We start from the raw sequence: 16798 nt of genomic DNA on the forward strand, positions 1-16798 counted from the left end.
GGGTCAGTAAATTTTTTCTGTAAAGAGCTAGATAGTTAATATTTTAGGCTATAGAGGCCCTACAGTCTGCCAAAACTACTCAACTCTGCCATATGAGTGCAAAAGCAGACCTAGAAAATAAACCAATGAGTATGATGCTAACTAACAAAACTTTATGGATAGCAAAGTTTAAAAAGCATATAATTTTCATGTCATCAAATATTATTCTTTTTCTTCAAACATTTAAAACTGTAAAAACTATTCTTAGCTTGCAAGCACTACAATAGGCAATACAAAAAGAGACCAGTTTATCGACCTTTGCATAAAGTGAAAGAAGACACAAAAGACTACATAAATATGATTCCATTATATACCAAGAGGCACTTATCCCTTCCTCTTTTCTTCATGATTGAATGAACCAAAGTGAAAAAGGCTTGCACATGATAGGTATTAAATATTATTCTTTTATCTACATACCCTATACTCCCCTTTCCACTTCCATCACTATTAACTGGGTTAGTCCCTCTCTCTAAAGTATCAAAATTAACAATCTAAAAAGTAAAAACTGAACATAAATAAACCGAAGACTAAACGTACAAGAAAAAGTCTACGAAGACACATAGCAAACCCTGCAGTAGTAGTAGATAGGGTAGTAGGACTTTTACTTAACTCATTTCCCATTTGCCCTGAGAATACTTGCTGGTGGCGCTTGGGGCTGCAGTGTTTACCCCGAGATAACTCACAGATTACTGTCTTAACCTCACCCCCCCCAAAGTCTGCCACAAAATAGCTTATTTTTATTATTATTTTTGCATCACTCTAGTATATCCATAGTCTTTGGAAACAAATGATATCATTCTATTTATAGCATTCCATTTTTAGTAGTGGTTTTTCCATTTACAAAACACAGTAATTCTCAATCACTGAAAATATCAAATCCTAGAAGACACAGCATTGCTACATGTGATGTTAACGTCATTCTCGAAGATTCATTTGATTTATATATACATTTCTGTTACGATAGGATTAGGGACAAGTTCTGTTTAGAAATAATTCCAAGAGCAGGTTTTATATTTTATTTCCAGACTGAAAACCAGTCAGATTTGTTCAGCCTCAAAGAGCAGATTTATATAAAATCAAATTAAAGATGGCAGCAAGTTGCACTTATTTTTTCTAAACAGAAAATGAGTTAAATATTACCAAGTTATTTTACCTTTTAAAAATCTGTATAATTTTTTTAAACTAAGGCCTGAAATTCTTAGGGGCACTGTGGAATATTTTACATTTTTGAGAAGGTAAAAACAGCACCTGACATATGTTGACACCATGAACTATTAGCTCAAAGTAGTTCATAGTGTCAATATGGATCACACTATTTTATTTTAGGTCATATCTTTGTGAAGACAGATTTTTCAGTGATTACTATGATAAAAAGTACTACACCGAAACAATGAGGAACAAGGAATGAGGGGGGCAATGTCTATGATTCCAAAGCTTGAGAAATTATGTGGTGCCTAGAAGGCGCATGTCATATTAACTATGGTAAGTGAAGAATGAAATCAAAATATTTTTTTACTTAATTTTTTTTTCAAATGCCTATAGGTTAGGTCATAGTTATTAAGTTGTTTGGACTTATTACTTTAAAAGAAACTGTTATGTATTTAAAGCATCATAAAAAATTACTGAGATAAGAAGTGTGGGCGCTAAAAAGAAAATTTTCTCCCTACCTTCTAAGTTCTTCTAACAGGGCTAAAAATAAAATTAACAGAGACAGACTGACAGGAGAAAATGTCCAAAGTTCATTATACAAACATACATTTGAAGGTCCATAAGAATATGAAAACCCCAAAGAGGCATTGGGTTGTTCAGGCTTATATGCCATCATGGAAAAAGAAGGGGGACAGAGATTTCAAAGGAGAAACAGGCAAAAGAGCAGAACACATGCAGCAAATAAATTCTTGCTATGCAAACCCAGAAAAAATGGGGCACAAGGGGCTCTATCTAACAGACCCCTGATTGATTCTTCCTGTCTACCATACTTAATTCAAATTAGGCTAAAGTGAAATCCTTAAGGTAAATATGCTAAGATTCCCTTCCTAAAGCAGGCTCTCCATCTGAATTATCTTAGGCAGAAAAGTTAAAGGGTCAAAGATTCTGAGCCTTTTGTTTCTTAATAATCAGCTTAAAATCAATATCTCAAAAGGCTCATCTTGAGATAGCAAAACTTTGGTCCCCTTCAAAAGGTTGCCTTAAACCCACAAGTTTGGAAAGCTCTGGTCTAGCAAGACCTGTCTGCAAGTGTGTGTGCGCCATATACATTTCCACTCAAACATATAATCATAATAATTTTCTTGTACTTACCTCAGTGGTTGAAGCAACTAAAGAAAATTCACGAGAGAGATCAAGCTTGACGCTGTCAAAATTTATTTCCGAAGGCCTTGCAACTGGGTCAGCACTAAAAACATATGATGGTCTAGGCACTCCATCTTGATTTAAATTAGATTCCATTCTGCAAGAATAATAGCAACTTCTTTAGACATCCTTAATAAATCAGCATGTAAGCCACTTAGAGTGTAAAAAGTCTGAATCTAGTCCAATACTTTTCCCCCCCACACACATAACTAGATTTCCAGAGAAGGAAAACATTGGACCGCTTAATCTATAACATGATGACCCATGGAAAGAATAAAAGATGAAATTATTACACATGCTATCAAATACTATTGGACATAGCCTACCACTATTATTCTTATGATCTAACCTATGGATTGATTCAAAAAGACTTCATGAGTTAAGGTAATCCATAAAGTAAGACAATATAAAACATTTATGTTTCTGCCTGAAATCCTCTCTTAAATCAAATAGTAAGGGTAGAGTAAATTATAACCTTGTGTTATTTTAGTTATTTGGTGTCTTCTGAAGAATGTTACTTACAGACTTTGTAATGTTTTAGGATTTAGGAGTTAAACTAAGTTACCTGGACATTTTCAATTGAATCCGTCTAAATAATGCAAGTGAAAAGGGAAATAATGTATGTGAACATATTCAAAACAGTACCTGACACATAATAAATCTTAAAAACTAAAGGTGAATATGGAATAATGCATCAGTGAAATATTACAACCAAGTGAAACATCAAGTCACTAAACTTAAAGGTAAATAGGGGTAACCTTAACTGAAAAAAATATTAACATTCAAATATTTACTAAGAATTTACTAGGTGCATAATACCAGGGAAGAAGAGAGTTTTCTACTGTTCTTTGACAATACTGTGAAATATCCAGAACAGTGACCCCCAAACTCAGGTTCCTGGCTCAGGAAAGTAGTAATGGGCATCCACAGGTGTTACATAAACAAGCCAAAAATGGCCCCTGTATTTTGGCCTTACATTGTTCACTTCTCCACAGCAGGCCAGGAATATTAGTTCAAAAGCCCACTGAGGTGCCAAACCTAAATTTTTACACATCCTTTTGTTTTTAATATAGCTCAGATTAGCTTATGTTTAGCCATTTATAACCTAACTCCTTTGCACATCTCACGAAACTGAATCCAACATTTGCTAGCCACAGATAACTATCAAGACCCTAAGCCACTGCTGCCCTTTCTGACCCAGGAACTCTATCTTGTGCTGCTCAGTAATATCACTTAAGACACCTTGAGTCCCCTGAGTCTCCTCTCCCTACTCCGAGCTCTACTGCCCTCTTCCCCTTCTGGGTGGTGGTCCTTCACCCTAGTCTCAAAGGTTTCATGCTGTGGGGAACTTCTCTTGCATGTAAATCCTGTGAAAGTGCTACCCTTATAAAACTCTCACGTGTGCTCTTGCCACTTCGTGGTCATATCTTTTTCCTTGATAAACCGTGAAACCCCAAAACTCAATACAACAAGGTTGTTTTTGGTTTTTGTTTTTTCTAAATTGCAAAAAAAAAAAAATGAAGAAATTATACCTTTACCTTCAACAAAGCCAAGTAAACTACAGGATCAACCAATCATACAGACAAATTTAACACCTTTATTGCTTTTGTTTTTATTGTATAATCAGTAATGTAATGAAAGTGGGGAAATTACTTAATGCAGTTTGATATAATATTTCAAATATGCAATTTATGGGTGAAAATTAAAAAACGAGTATCTGATAGAGTAAAAAATAACCACTGAACTAGAACAACAGGGGAAACGTTACAAAAACATAAAGTACTGGCTTGACATTTCATAACTAAGATTTCATGGAAATGCCCAAAAAACTTGAAGGTAAGCTTCGTTCTTTGCCTTCAATTAATGTTCTCCCCTCCCCCCAAAAATGTGATTTTATAAAATTACTAAATTAAAAAGAATATTTGTACCTAAAAAAAAAGGTTATAGTAAATTGTATTTGTTCATATGCTGTTTTCATTGATTAAACTGTCTCTTAACAATTATAAAATTGTTGAGGTATACTATTACTTCCTGTACTTTTAATTAACTTCTAGTTACGTGTGGTCTCCCTAACTAGACTAGAAATTTCTTGAGGGCAAGGACCTCGTTTTATATAACTTTGTATCCCCTACAACACATTCGGAAATGTAAGAGTGATAAAAATTCCCTATATAGTGGCTTATATAATAATAAAATCCTCTATAAAAAAAATAAAAAATTGGTACTACTCTTTTAGTGATCTTATCTTTAGCAATAGTAGGGTTCAAGATCTCATTTCTCATCTCAAGGCTGCAGCCATGACAGAGAAACTGAATCTTTATCTTCTCTCCAGTGAGATTCCATGGTTGAAGACTAGCAAAAAATTTTTAAAATCTGCTACTGAATGAGGTTTCTGAGTATCACCAACAAAACAAAATACAGCCTGAAAAAAAGTCTTCATTAACGAATTGATGAGTCCTTTATATTATTTTGGAATCTGCAGTGTTAGGTCTTAGACAGCTAATAAAACATGCACTGCTACGCTGCTTCTAGGTAAACATGCTACCTTGTTTTAAAAACAAAAGCAAACCTGAATTTGATCACCTTAGGCAAAGACTGCTTAAGTCATGAACTTGTGTCAACTAGTCCTTCAGCAAGGAATATTAGAGTTGTACCAGGCATGAATCACTGAAGCAGGAGGTGAAATAAGATGGTAGAAACCTTCTAAACTGGGGGCACAGACGGCCACAACAGGCCATGTCACCTGCCAAGCAAAGTACTCGCCTCGGAGATTCAGGAAAATAAGTTTGGCAATAGAGGCCTACCCCTCAACAAAAGCAGAACAATAATAAAAATATTAATGATTGAAAACATTCAGTGCCTACTACACACTGGCACCTTCCTAACAACTTTACACACTATCGTTTTACCTTTCTTAATCAGAAAGATTAAACACACTGCCTTGCATCACTCAGCTAATATACGGTGAACACGAAATTTAAACCCCAACCAAGGTAATACGGCTCAACAATCCAATGCGAACCAGGTGCCCTAGGCGCTCCCATCGCTCTGCAGCCCAGTTCCTGAGAGTAACCCTCTGGGTCATCACGAACCCCCCTGGGAAAGTGCTCACTGCCACAACCGTTTCCCCGTCTCGGGCCTGGTATGCGCGCAGTCAGCCACTCCCTCTTTCGCACCACCACCCGGACCACCTCCTCACCTGCAAACGTTGCCTGGCCTGCCCGACCTGTGAACAGCACCTTGTAGCACCTTGTAGAACTACCAACTTGTAGTTTTCAAATTCAAACAATGGCGGCCAGGGCTCCGCACGGAACGCTGGGAGTGGGCGGAGCTTCCGGAACGACGCTGGGAAGCGCAGCAGGCTCGCGCTGTTTCTCACCCGCTGGCGAAAGCAGCTTTCAAATCTGAGGGCGGATCTTGGAACGCTGGGTGACAAGAGAGCAGAGGTGCTAGTGGGCGTCTGGCGTGCAAAGGTGAAGAGCTTCTCGCGCCTCTGGGCGCCTGGTGCCGGGTACGGCGCCCCCTCGCGGCCGCGATGTGTACCACCCTCTGTTGGCGGAGACCCAGATCTCGGATACGATCCCGGAGACAGTAAAGACTTGTCAGAAGCCCCAAGGTGAGGCCGTTGCCACCACACTTAGCCCCGCGACTCGCCTAAAGACGGATCGAGGAATAGCGGGGCTAGTCATTGCTCGGCCCTGTCCCAGTGGACCAGCATCTGGAGAGTCGCTTAGAACAAGTGCCGCCTGCACTCCGAGGGTCACTTCCCTCACTGCATGACCCTACTGTCTTCCACAGGGACCATAATGGACGAAATAAATTTTTCCCAGAATAGATTTTTATAAGCATTTTCTTTCCTCTTTTCTTTTCTTTCTGAAAATATAAAGCAGCTACTGCTGCGAGGCACAGTACTGTGACAATCTAAATTCCACACAAAGGCAAGGTCTTTGCAGTGTTCAAAATTAAGTGCCAGGACATCTTTCCCTGCTTCTTTTAAAATGATCCTCTTCTTTTGGGTGTGGTGCTATTACATTCATATGACAAGCATTTACTAAGGCCATCTCACCCTATACTGTGAGATTTAAAAAAAAAAAAAAACCCGCTAACATTAATTGAGCATTTACTTGTGCCAGTCATGGTGCTAAGTTTATAAAATGGATTCTCTTAACTGATTTTGAGAGCAGCCCTCTGAAGTAGGTACTGTTCCCCATTTTATAGATTCGGAGGAAACCGAGTTCATATGGTTTAGTAATTTACTCAAAGGCGTATGGGTATTCATCATGCGGCTGAGATTTAAACTCAGCTGATTGACTTCAAGACCAAACTTCTTACTTGTGGCCTTATTTTCAACCACTTCACTTGGTTAGTAGCATTTTTGGAATACCTAGTTTGATGAGCTTACTGTCTTCTTTTCCTTATTCTGTAGTTATATCTACCATGACTTACCCTTTCCCTCACTACCTTCCCACTATCTCATTCAGATCGTCTTTACCCACAAAATAATCATTGGAGGTGAACCAGTTTGCAGTATAGAAGAGGATGCAGGGCCAGGAGTAAAAATGAACAAAGAAAGTAAATGTAAAAAAGGAAGAAAGGAGGAAATATTTTTTAAAATATATTTAATCCTAGCAGTAACCCTATAGAATATCTTGTCATCATCGCTATTTAACAAAGGAGGAAACTGAGGCATGGAGCTATTCAGGAGTAGTAGTATCTACTACATAAAAGTGTTAAAAGTTTAAATCAGGTAATATTTGTAAAATACTTCTAAAAGTATCAGACATGTATTAAATAATAACATCTTAAATTTGTATAAAAAGTAAACAGTAGAATTGGAATTGGAATCTGAGTAGTCTGGCTGCAGAGTCTGTGCAGTTAACCACTGCAGTTTACTGCCTCTCAAAGTGTGGACCCAACACCCCTGGAATTCTATTAAAATAAGACTGAGTACTTAGCTCCTGCTGCAAAGCCACCTCCAAAGGCAGGACTAATGAAGTTGGTTTCTCAGTCCAAAAACTGAGTACTTATTGATTACAAAAGTTTGAATAACAGGTTTAACAAGTATTTATCAAGCACCTACAATGTGGCAGATGTCTCCACCCTTAAGAAGCCTTTAGTCCAAAGCAGCGTTTCTCAATCTGGGATTCCCAGAGAGAATTAATCCCTAATTCCTTAAGGTACCCCTTGCATGAAATGTATTAATTTCTCTCCTGTGCATCTAGAATGGTACTATACTGTCCTGAGAAAATTGGTACTATACTGTCCTGAGAAAATTGAAAAAATAGTCAATTTTTTTATTTTATTTTTTTGTGGTTTATATGAGGACCTGTGCACAATTTCCAAACAATATGACAAATGCTACGATAGAACTGTACAAGGAGTGATAAGAGCAGAGTAAGTGAGTATAATTTAAGAGTAGCAACTCCGAAGTCAGATTTAAGTTTGAGAAAAGCTCAACCACTTATAGGAAATGACCTCAGGAAAGACTTTTATCTTCTTTGAGTCTCATACAGTTGTGAAAACTAAAATGGCATGTGTGAGTTATTTAATATAGTCCCAATGCACAGTACTTTTCATGATGGTGGTTATTTTTATTAAGTCTGCTTATTAAGTGACTAGAATGCAAGCTCATGAATGTCTGTCTTGGACCACTATAACCTTGACACCTAGAACAGTGCCTTGCATGTAATAGCCACTCAATAAATATTTGTTGATTTAGTAAATGGCATCTGCCAGGAAAGATTTTTTAAAGTGGCACATAGGCTAAAATGAATGAATGGGATTTGCCAGTGAATTGCAGAGAGAGGCCATTCTAGGTGATGAAAACATATGAGGCAATGAGAAAACAAAGAGCACATAAAAGTTTCCCAAAACTGTAGGTACATTGTGCAGTATGACTGTTAGCTGTTAGTATAGCTAAAGCAGATAATGGCAGATGAAAAATGTAGGCCCTAGATCATAAAAGGCCTATGACATGCTCGAAAGAGTTGAACTTCTGTTCTGTAATGCCTAGGAGGTTGTGCCCAGCAGAGACATGGAAGAAAAAGCAGAGGAAAGATTGTGTCTATAATATCTAAGTCTTACAAAGTGGGAGTCAAGAGATGAAGGAATAGAACATAGAAGGTTATTATTTATAGGTAAAAGGTAACCAGCAGAGGAAGAAAAATCACCATAACTCTCTTGAGCTAAATGCTGATCTGTCATTGTAGGAAGTAAATAGGTAATATCTGTAATTGATGCATGAAGAAATAACATTAGAAGTATGTTATTCAAAGATATGAATAGTAACTGCCAAAAGAACTAAAAACAAATTGTAAGAGTGGTTTTCCTGGGAACCAGAACTGGAGGTGTGGATGACTGAGCTTTTTATAACAACTTCTCTTTAAATTTGTAGTAAACTTTGTTTTGATGTGTCAGAGAGAGGAAGCATTCCTTTTAAGCACTTACTGTGTATCAGGCTATAAGACCCCATCACCTCCTTAGTGAAGGAGGCTCCCCACTCCTGAGCCTGCAGAGATTGCATCACTGTCTATCTTTATAAAACATGCTAAACCGGTACTTGCCTGAGAGCTTCTGTTCTTTCCAAATGTCTTACATAACAAGGTCCTTTTCATTATTCAACGTTCATCCTAAACATACCCTCCCCAAAGAGGCTATCTTCGCCCACCCTACCTGAAATTGCTCCCTTCACTTCTCAAGTCACTTGCTACATGGAATTGTGGCGCAGGAAAGAAAAGCACAGCACTAACATTTCAAGATCTTTTCTCACTGCTCATAACATAGCAAATACAAAAAACCAGAACATTTCATTACTAAAATGACAATTTTTATAGATCATGTCTTGCATTGTTTTGAAAATAGCACAAGGCAGTGCTAATAAACCTTACATACATATTCTTCAGCACCAATTATAGACTTTCTGATGAATATATCTTTTCCAAAGAGTTTTATTTCTGATGAGCTATTTCAAGGTTCTAGCTTTCTCAGAAAGAAGTAGAATCATGCCAGTATGATCCTTTTATTTTAGAAAATATCATCTTTATTGCATGCTTTTCAGATTTCAATTACTGGGGAAAATCAAGATGTCATGAATACTTTGATTATTTTTGGTTGAGGGAAACCTTTGAATTACTGTAATTAATTAATTAATAACAAGACCGATTTCAGTAAATCCCTCAAAAAATAAAATATTTTCTATGTACCAACAGGGCGTGAGTAATATTTGGAGAAAAGAAGGATGAGAGGCAGGAAGGAAAAAGGAAAATAAAGACGGAAAAAGAAAAGAAATGCATTTTTTGATACTTTTTGTTTTCAGTCATCTAAAGAAATATGTCTGGGTCTTAAGTCACAGAAGTATAGAAGATAAGAGACAAAAGGGGGCCTATAAACAATCTGGTTAAACTTTCTCATTTTATATGAAGAAAAAAGAGAAGGCCCTGAAAAATAAATGACCTGCCCAATGCTCATCATTAGTGAGTGGCAGAGCCAGATTATGAATATACAGAATATGACCAATTTCTAAAAAAATAAATACACAGGAAAAACTAATTAGTATAGTATGATCTCATAGTACACAGTTTTTTAAAATACATGAACAAGTTCTTTAGCAATAAAAAAATACTTCTTTTTACCTCCTGAATTCCTTTTCATTCCATTTCCCCCAAATTTTACCTTAATATAAGTTTTTTACCCTAATGTAGAAGTGTTTGTGCTCAAAGACTTAAAAAACACTCCTGTAGTTATCATGATAATTATTATACAAGTAGTTTGAACAATATAACAATTAAAACAAAATAAATATAGTTGATAATTACTAAATATCTACATTTTCAGAAATGTACCTCTTATTGAGATGAATGAGGATTTATTTTTCATTAATTCAGGTACTTATGGAAGAATATTAATTCATGTCTAAAATGAAACAGAGTACTACTACTACTCTATTGCTGGTTTTGATTGTTATAGATGTAAGCATAAGTTACCTTATACAGAAAAATAATATAGGAATAGAAAGAATTTAATTAAAACAGAGTCTCCCAGTTCTTTGAACTTTTTTCAAATTAGATGCCAAAAATAACAGTGATTTATTATTCAAAATTATTTGTAAAGATTTATCAGCTAATAATTTAATTAGGTCTTCTTTAATTTTGTTGAAAGCACTAAGTTAGAAACCGTTTAACTTATAAAGGATTTCATTACACAGATACTAGAGTCTTGGTCCCTGAAACTACACCCAAAATGTCTTTATCAAGGATTGTTAAGTCACTATTAATTATACCTCTTACTCTTTCACCCAGAGGCACTTTATTTAAACCAATATACTCAGTAAAAATTAGAAATATTAATTTCAATATCTGAGCTAATACAATATTTTTAATAAAACTTTTATTGGATGTTTTAAAAATATTTATGTCAAAATCTTAAAGTTCTTGTTAATTGAATGTATGGGAAAATGTTGCCATAAAATACGATTGCCAAAGCCAGTCTTTAGTGTCAAACTAATCAGTCAAATGAGGCTTATTTTCTGTCAGAAAAAGTTTGATTTTATTTTTTAGTTCAAGTTAATATGGTAATGTTTATTTTAAGGAATAGTATCAGAAACACTGAGAAATAAGTTGTAGAATCTGTGCTGTACAAAATATTTCTAAAAGCAGTCAAGCTTAAAATTATATAGTTCTAATGTAATTAATTTTACATTAGTTAATTAAAACAACGTGGTACATTTTTCATTACTTACTTTGTAGTAATGCAGTGTAGTATCCAGCTAAAAGTAAAAGTTATGTATGAAGCAACACCTATGAGAGTAGTTGTGATATTCTTTAAGAAATGTACACATTTCCTAATGCATGATTTGCACTCTGATATTAAATTTTGAAATATAATTAAAAGCATGCTTAAAATTCAGAAACAAAGTCATTAATTGCATTAGATATCATAACCAAACTTTTTACATGTTTAATAAAAGATAAAGGTATATACTATTTATATTAATCAAGATAATTAAAACTGGCTGCTGTAAAAAATGACTCCACACTGTTTCATAGCTCCAGTGTAAGTAGAGTGACTGTACTGGGCAGCTGCCTTCAGAACAGTGGCTCGGTTCCTCTCATTTATCTGCCGTACTGACTTCCATGGACCTAGTAGAAGGGAACGAAAGAGCTCAAATAGTGGTGGAGAGGGGTTTAATATTTCTGTTCATATTCCTTTGGTAGGAACCCAGGCATGTGGCCTTAACCTAACTGCAAGGGAAGATAGGAAATGTGGTTTTCTTACACAGTCTGGAAGAGGAAACCCCATTGATAAGCATACAGCCAGTCTCTGCCACATAGCTAATAGCTAATTGGCCTCGCAGCTAGGAAATTCGTGTTTTCTTATTGGGAGATAGTAAAACTGAATAATTCAGAAGTAAAGCAGGAATCGACTGTAACTGGAATAAATATTACATGAGCTGACTTGATATAACAGGTTTTAACTATCTGTTGGATGATATACAACTAATCTGAGAGAAATCTTACAAAACTTTTAACCGTGGATATTAACCAATATCTCTTTAAAAAGTTGGTATTCCTAAAAATTATTGCACTTACATTAAAAAAGAATTCACATTGCTACCACTACTGTTTAGGCTATTGGAGGTGCTTTTCTTTCCAGCTAATGACAAGTGCTACAATGAGTGTTTTTTAAATAACTGAAAGAATTGCTTTTTAAAAAAAAAAAAAAAAAGGTTTTTTAACCTGTCTTTGCTATCATAGAACGCTCTTGCAAGATCATTTGCATACTTTGATAGTCCAATAGGGGGAGAGGCAGGGTCACCCGCACCACCCATTCTAATTTAATGCAGAATATCCCAACACTGGCCAAAATACTCTGGTTCTAAATCAACACTTCGTCCTTAATAGAAATATGTATAAGAAAGACGAGCACTAAGTGGGTTTTTATGTGCTTTGATTCAAGAGGCTTCCCTAAAACCAACTATTTGAATTGTTCCTTTGTTGGTCAATCAGGATATTTTTATTCCTTGGGACAATATACAAAGAAGATTCCAGATAAGTTGAAGGTTTGCCTTTCTTTTATAAGGTAGTAGAATGGACTATAATGAAGGGAGAGGTAGGAATATGGAATGTTTGCTCAAGGCACAAGAAAGAGTATGTTGAAGTAAGGTTGGGAGGGAATAAGCAGGGCCACACAGTCAAATAGATGGGTGGATTCCAGGCTCTGTCACTTCACAAGTTTGTGACACTGGGCAAGGTCAACTGGCCTTTCTGAGTCTGATGCTTCTTAAATTCCAGCTTCTCTTAGGTATAGAAAATACCCAATAAATGGTGATTATTGTTACAATCTAACAGGTGAGTCCGATGTAGAGAAACAATGTGAAAATGATCCAGCCCCACCTAAGAAATATAGTCTCTTCCTCTCCTAATCCTCATTAGATTTTTATACATTGCTTATATTTATTTGCTAGATTTTAAATACTTTCGGAATCACGGGAACTATGCTTTACTCATTTTTGTAAGTCCTTCAACCCAAAGAACTGCTCTTGTACCTAATGGGAAAAGAGAGAGAGACTTGGGACTGAATCAACAGGCTTAAGTCTTTTACAATAATTCATATGAGACGTTTGATGAAGATCTAAACAAATATGAAGGATGATGAGAATGAGAAAGAAAAGCTGGCTCTCCAAAAAGAACTCATAAAATAGCACATAAAATAGGGCCCAAACCACCGAAGCTTAAAAGTCATTCAAAATTCTGATGAATTCTTTCTAAGTTGAAGGAAGTATTTTAGTAGGATGCCTAAAATATATTTTAATTCTGAACTTGATTAACAATAATTCTAAGCCACAGCTGGAATGTATAATTTGTGGAACAGTTGAAAAAACAAAACAAAACAAAAAACCTTTCAAATGAGTGGATATTTAGGGGAAATTTGTGGGAGTGTTTGGGACATGTTTGAAATAAATTGTTTTCTTTCATTTTTTTCTGATTGCTCATTGTGGGGCAATATAACTAGGCAGATAAGTACCAAACAGATAATTTGGTACAAAAAGAAACATCTATATTCAATGACTATAAATTTAGCATCTCCAGCCTCGTCTTGCCAAAGCACCTTCCTATTATCCAGCACAGGACTCAATTACTGTGTCAGTGAAACTCCACTAAAAAGAGTATCAGGTCCTTTGCTCAAAATATTCCAACTCAAATCATCTTGTCAGACAATACTCCCCCCAACCCAAAGTTCTTTGTCTAGTAAAGTAAATTTTAGGAGACTGAATAGAAGCAGAAAAGACAAGCGGGAGCTGCATAACCCTGGACAAGTTACTAAATTAAGTCTCAGTCTTTTCATCATTAAAATAATATTTTTAATTTAGGTTCACAATCTCTTGCACAATTCAAAAATAAGATAAAAACAAAAAGACAAAAAAAACCTCTGAAACCTGGAAATGTTTTTGTAAGTTTGGCACTAGGACTACTTGGCAGCAAAACCTGCTGTGGACAAATGTGAAACCTAGGTTACATCTCCGCACTCATATCCATCGGTCATGCACCTTTTGCTATTTGCTGACATTTTGTGATTTGGGGATTAATTGCACTGTGAAAATGCCCAGAAGGGTTAAAGACATGCCTATGGGTGACAGTGAGAAGAAAAGGAAGCATCTATCTTTATCAATAGTTCAGAAAGTGAAGTTATTGCAGAAGCTTGATGATAGTGTGTCTTTGAGACATCTTACTGAGGAATATGGTATGGAAACCACCACCATATATGACTTGAAGAAGCAGAAAGACAGGTAGTTGAAATTTTACAGTAACAGTGATAACCAATGAAAAAAATTTTAAACGCATTAGGCGAAAAATGAAGATCTTGACTGTGCATTGATTGAATTCAACAGGAAAGAAGTAAAGATATGCCACTGACTGGTTTGTTGGTCATGAAATAAGCTAGAATATACCATGAAGAACTGAACATTGAAGATGAGTGTGAATGTTCAGAAGTCTGGCTGCAGAAATTTAAAAAGTATCTTAAAATCTATGATGAAAAAGCTGATCATGAAACCACTAAAAATTACATTGATGATTTGCTAAGATAATGTCTGCACGAGTATCTGCTAGATGCCCATTTTCTGTACTGGAAAAGTTTACTCTGGATTGGGCCACTCCATAGCTTCTGTGTGACCTGCGATGTCAAGGATCTTTGAGAGGTTGGGGTCCCAGTCCCTGGGATTCAATATCCCAAGGTACACCTCACCACACAGCCATCCTCTCTGAGCACTTTTCTCTGGCCACTGCGCTGAGAGTACTCATCTCAGGAAACCTCTGTCCCTCAGACACTCCTTTTTTAGTGACAAGGAGGTATTTATCTCTTCTTTCTTGTTGCCCTCAAAGAGTTTCCCTTTCTCCTCTCCTTCTAGGATCACCTAGCAGAATCTAGGAGAGTTTGAACTTTTATAAAATAAAAGTTATTCCATGGAAATGTCTGCTTTCCTTGTGCAGAAATCCCCGAGGCAAGAAAATACCAAGAATCTTCTCCTCAGAGTGAGCACAGGATATGGAGAATATGAAAAATTGATTCTCAATTTTTCCTGCTGCAAAAAAATTAAATAACTGGTTGATCTACAACCTCACTATAGTAAGAGCTATTTACACCCCTTAAATAGAGCACGCATGTGAAGATCAACCTCCACTTGTTGCAGAGAGCAGCAGCTGCAGGTCCCAGCTGAGAGCTGCCCTGTGACCTCCCTGATGGTGATCACAAGTGGATGAGATCCAGGGCCTTTAGTTTTAACAGAGTCTGCAATCTAAATCCAGAACTGTATCACCTACAGAGGGACATTCCAACGTCTTATACTACGTAAATACATTATGTCCCAAGGACAGAATCCAAATTATTTCAATCTAGGAATTTCAGCATGATTTATGTTTATGTAAAACTGTGCTTGCCAGAAGCAGAATGACAACACTATTAATGAGCACTTAAATGAAACAAACCCTGGCAACTACTCAAATTGTAATACATGCATTATGTAAGGAAGACGTAAAATGAAATGACTTTTTACACACAAATGTGCTTTCAGGAGATTTTTGAATTATATTCCTTTGAACAATAATTTCATATTTCTAGGTGGAAGACTTGTAATCTTGTTTCAAACAACCAAGAATTTCATTTTGTACTAAATTAATTTACTTGCGATGCTAGTAGGAATTTTTTGTTATTACTCAGGAATTAAATTTTAAATAGCTAAGGAGTTAAATCACTGAGAAAATGGATCCATCTTTTAATTTTGGATCTATCTTTATTTTTATGTTTACAGTAGTATTTTTATATTGACTGCAACTGTCAAAAACACATTAAAAATAAAAAGGCAAGGATGGGGGCAGTAGTGTGAGTCCTCTGAACAGCCTCAATAGGATTTGCGATGTTCAGGTTTTCATAAGTGAGACCCTTGGACCCACCATCTTTGTGATGATCCCAGCTCATTTTTAAACATTTTAGATGCCATAAATTATGAAGAGAAAACGTTCAAGAAAATTGAAGTACAAAGAAAAACTCTCCTGAAGATATACCGCCCAAAGAATACTACTGTTAACATTTTCATCTGTTTCTTTTGGGATGTTTTCATAGACATATGTTTCAAATTTCCACTATTGTTTCTTTTGCCTGTTTCTTTTATAGTCAGGGTCAACTTTGCATTCTCTTTTTAGTTCTTATTACAAAATAAGCATTTTCCTCATTTAAAAAGCTGGCTGTTCATAAGCCCTTCTAATGGCTGTCTGATAGTCTGTCACATGGCCGCATTACAATTTACTCAACTAGTTCTCTCTTAATGGACATTGAAGAACTGTCTTCTAGCAAATCCATTCTCCTGGATTCTATACCTTGCCTCTCAAACTGACATTGGCATATGTGGCCAACTACCAGGGGTTTCTAGGTGCCACAAGATAAATATCTTCTTAGAGTAATCAATTTTTCACAAAATTGGAAGAGGAGATTCATTCTAAAATAAACCCAACCCAAACGTATTAAGAAATAGAACTAGAAATGAACTTTAATATAAAGCAGGAAAAGGTTTCTAAAAATTAAATGAAATGTGGCTGAAGAGGAAATGATTTTGTTGACATATTAGCAGAACTATGTGATGGTCTTTTATAATACTTAATTTTGCATCTTCTGGATAGATACGTAAGAAGGCAGTGTCCGTATGAATACATAGAAAAACAAACCAAACCAAACCTTGCTTTGCTTCTGTTGAAGAATTTCTAGGACTGTGTATCTGCTCCATTTTAAGTATATGTATACTTTGCTTAAATTTTATATAATGAAACAATAAAAGTGCCCTTTATTGTTGAACATGTTGGCATAATTTTTCTTATATTTCTTTCTTTTTGCATTATTTAAAGTAAGTTTTCTGTAT

At 35.8% G+C, this 16798-nt stretch overlaps 1 protein-coding gene and 1 long non-coding RNA gene across 4 annotated transcripts in view; one reads left to right on the forward strand and one right to left on the reverse strand.

The window, feature by feature from the left end:
• KIF20B (kinesin family member 20B) overlaps positions 1 to 5737 on the reverse strand; it is a 70004-nt gene extending 64267 nt beyond the window's left edge. For all 3 annotated transcript variants that reach the window (XR_002780746.1, XM_011361593.2, XM_011361592.2), the window contains exons 1-2: positions 5591 to 5737; positions 2341 to 2488 (exon numbers count right to left, since the gene is read on the reverse strand). Coding sequence is in view for 2 of the 3 variants with exons in the window: in XM_011361593.2 (XP_011359895.1) it covers positions 2341 to 2487 (147 nt within the window). In the remaining variant the exon portion in view is untranslated. The remainder of the gene's footprint in view (positions 1 to 2340; positions 2489 to 5590) is intronic.
• A 27-nt stretch (positions 5738 to 5764) lies between these two features.
• LOC111740784 overlaps positions 5765 to 16798 on the forward strand; it is a 13862-nt gene continuing 2828 nt past the window's right edge. The window contains exon 1 of the long non-coding RNA XR_002780747.1: positions 5765 to 6007. This is a non-coding gene — a long non-coding RNA (uncharacterized LOC111740784). The remainder of the gene's footprint in view (positions 6008 to 16798) is intronic.

This window comes from Pteropus vampyrus, unplaced genomic scaffold (genome assembly GCF_000151845.1).
Source record: "Pteropus vampyrus isolate Shadow unplaced genomic scaffold, Pvam_2.0 Scaffold68, whole genome shotgun sequence".
NCBI lineage: Eukaryota > Metazoa > Chordata > Mammalia > Chiroptera > Pteropodidae > Pteropus > Pteropus vampyrus.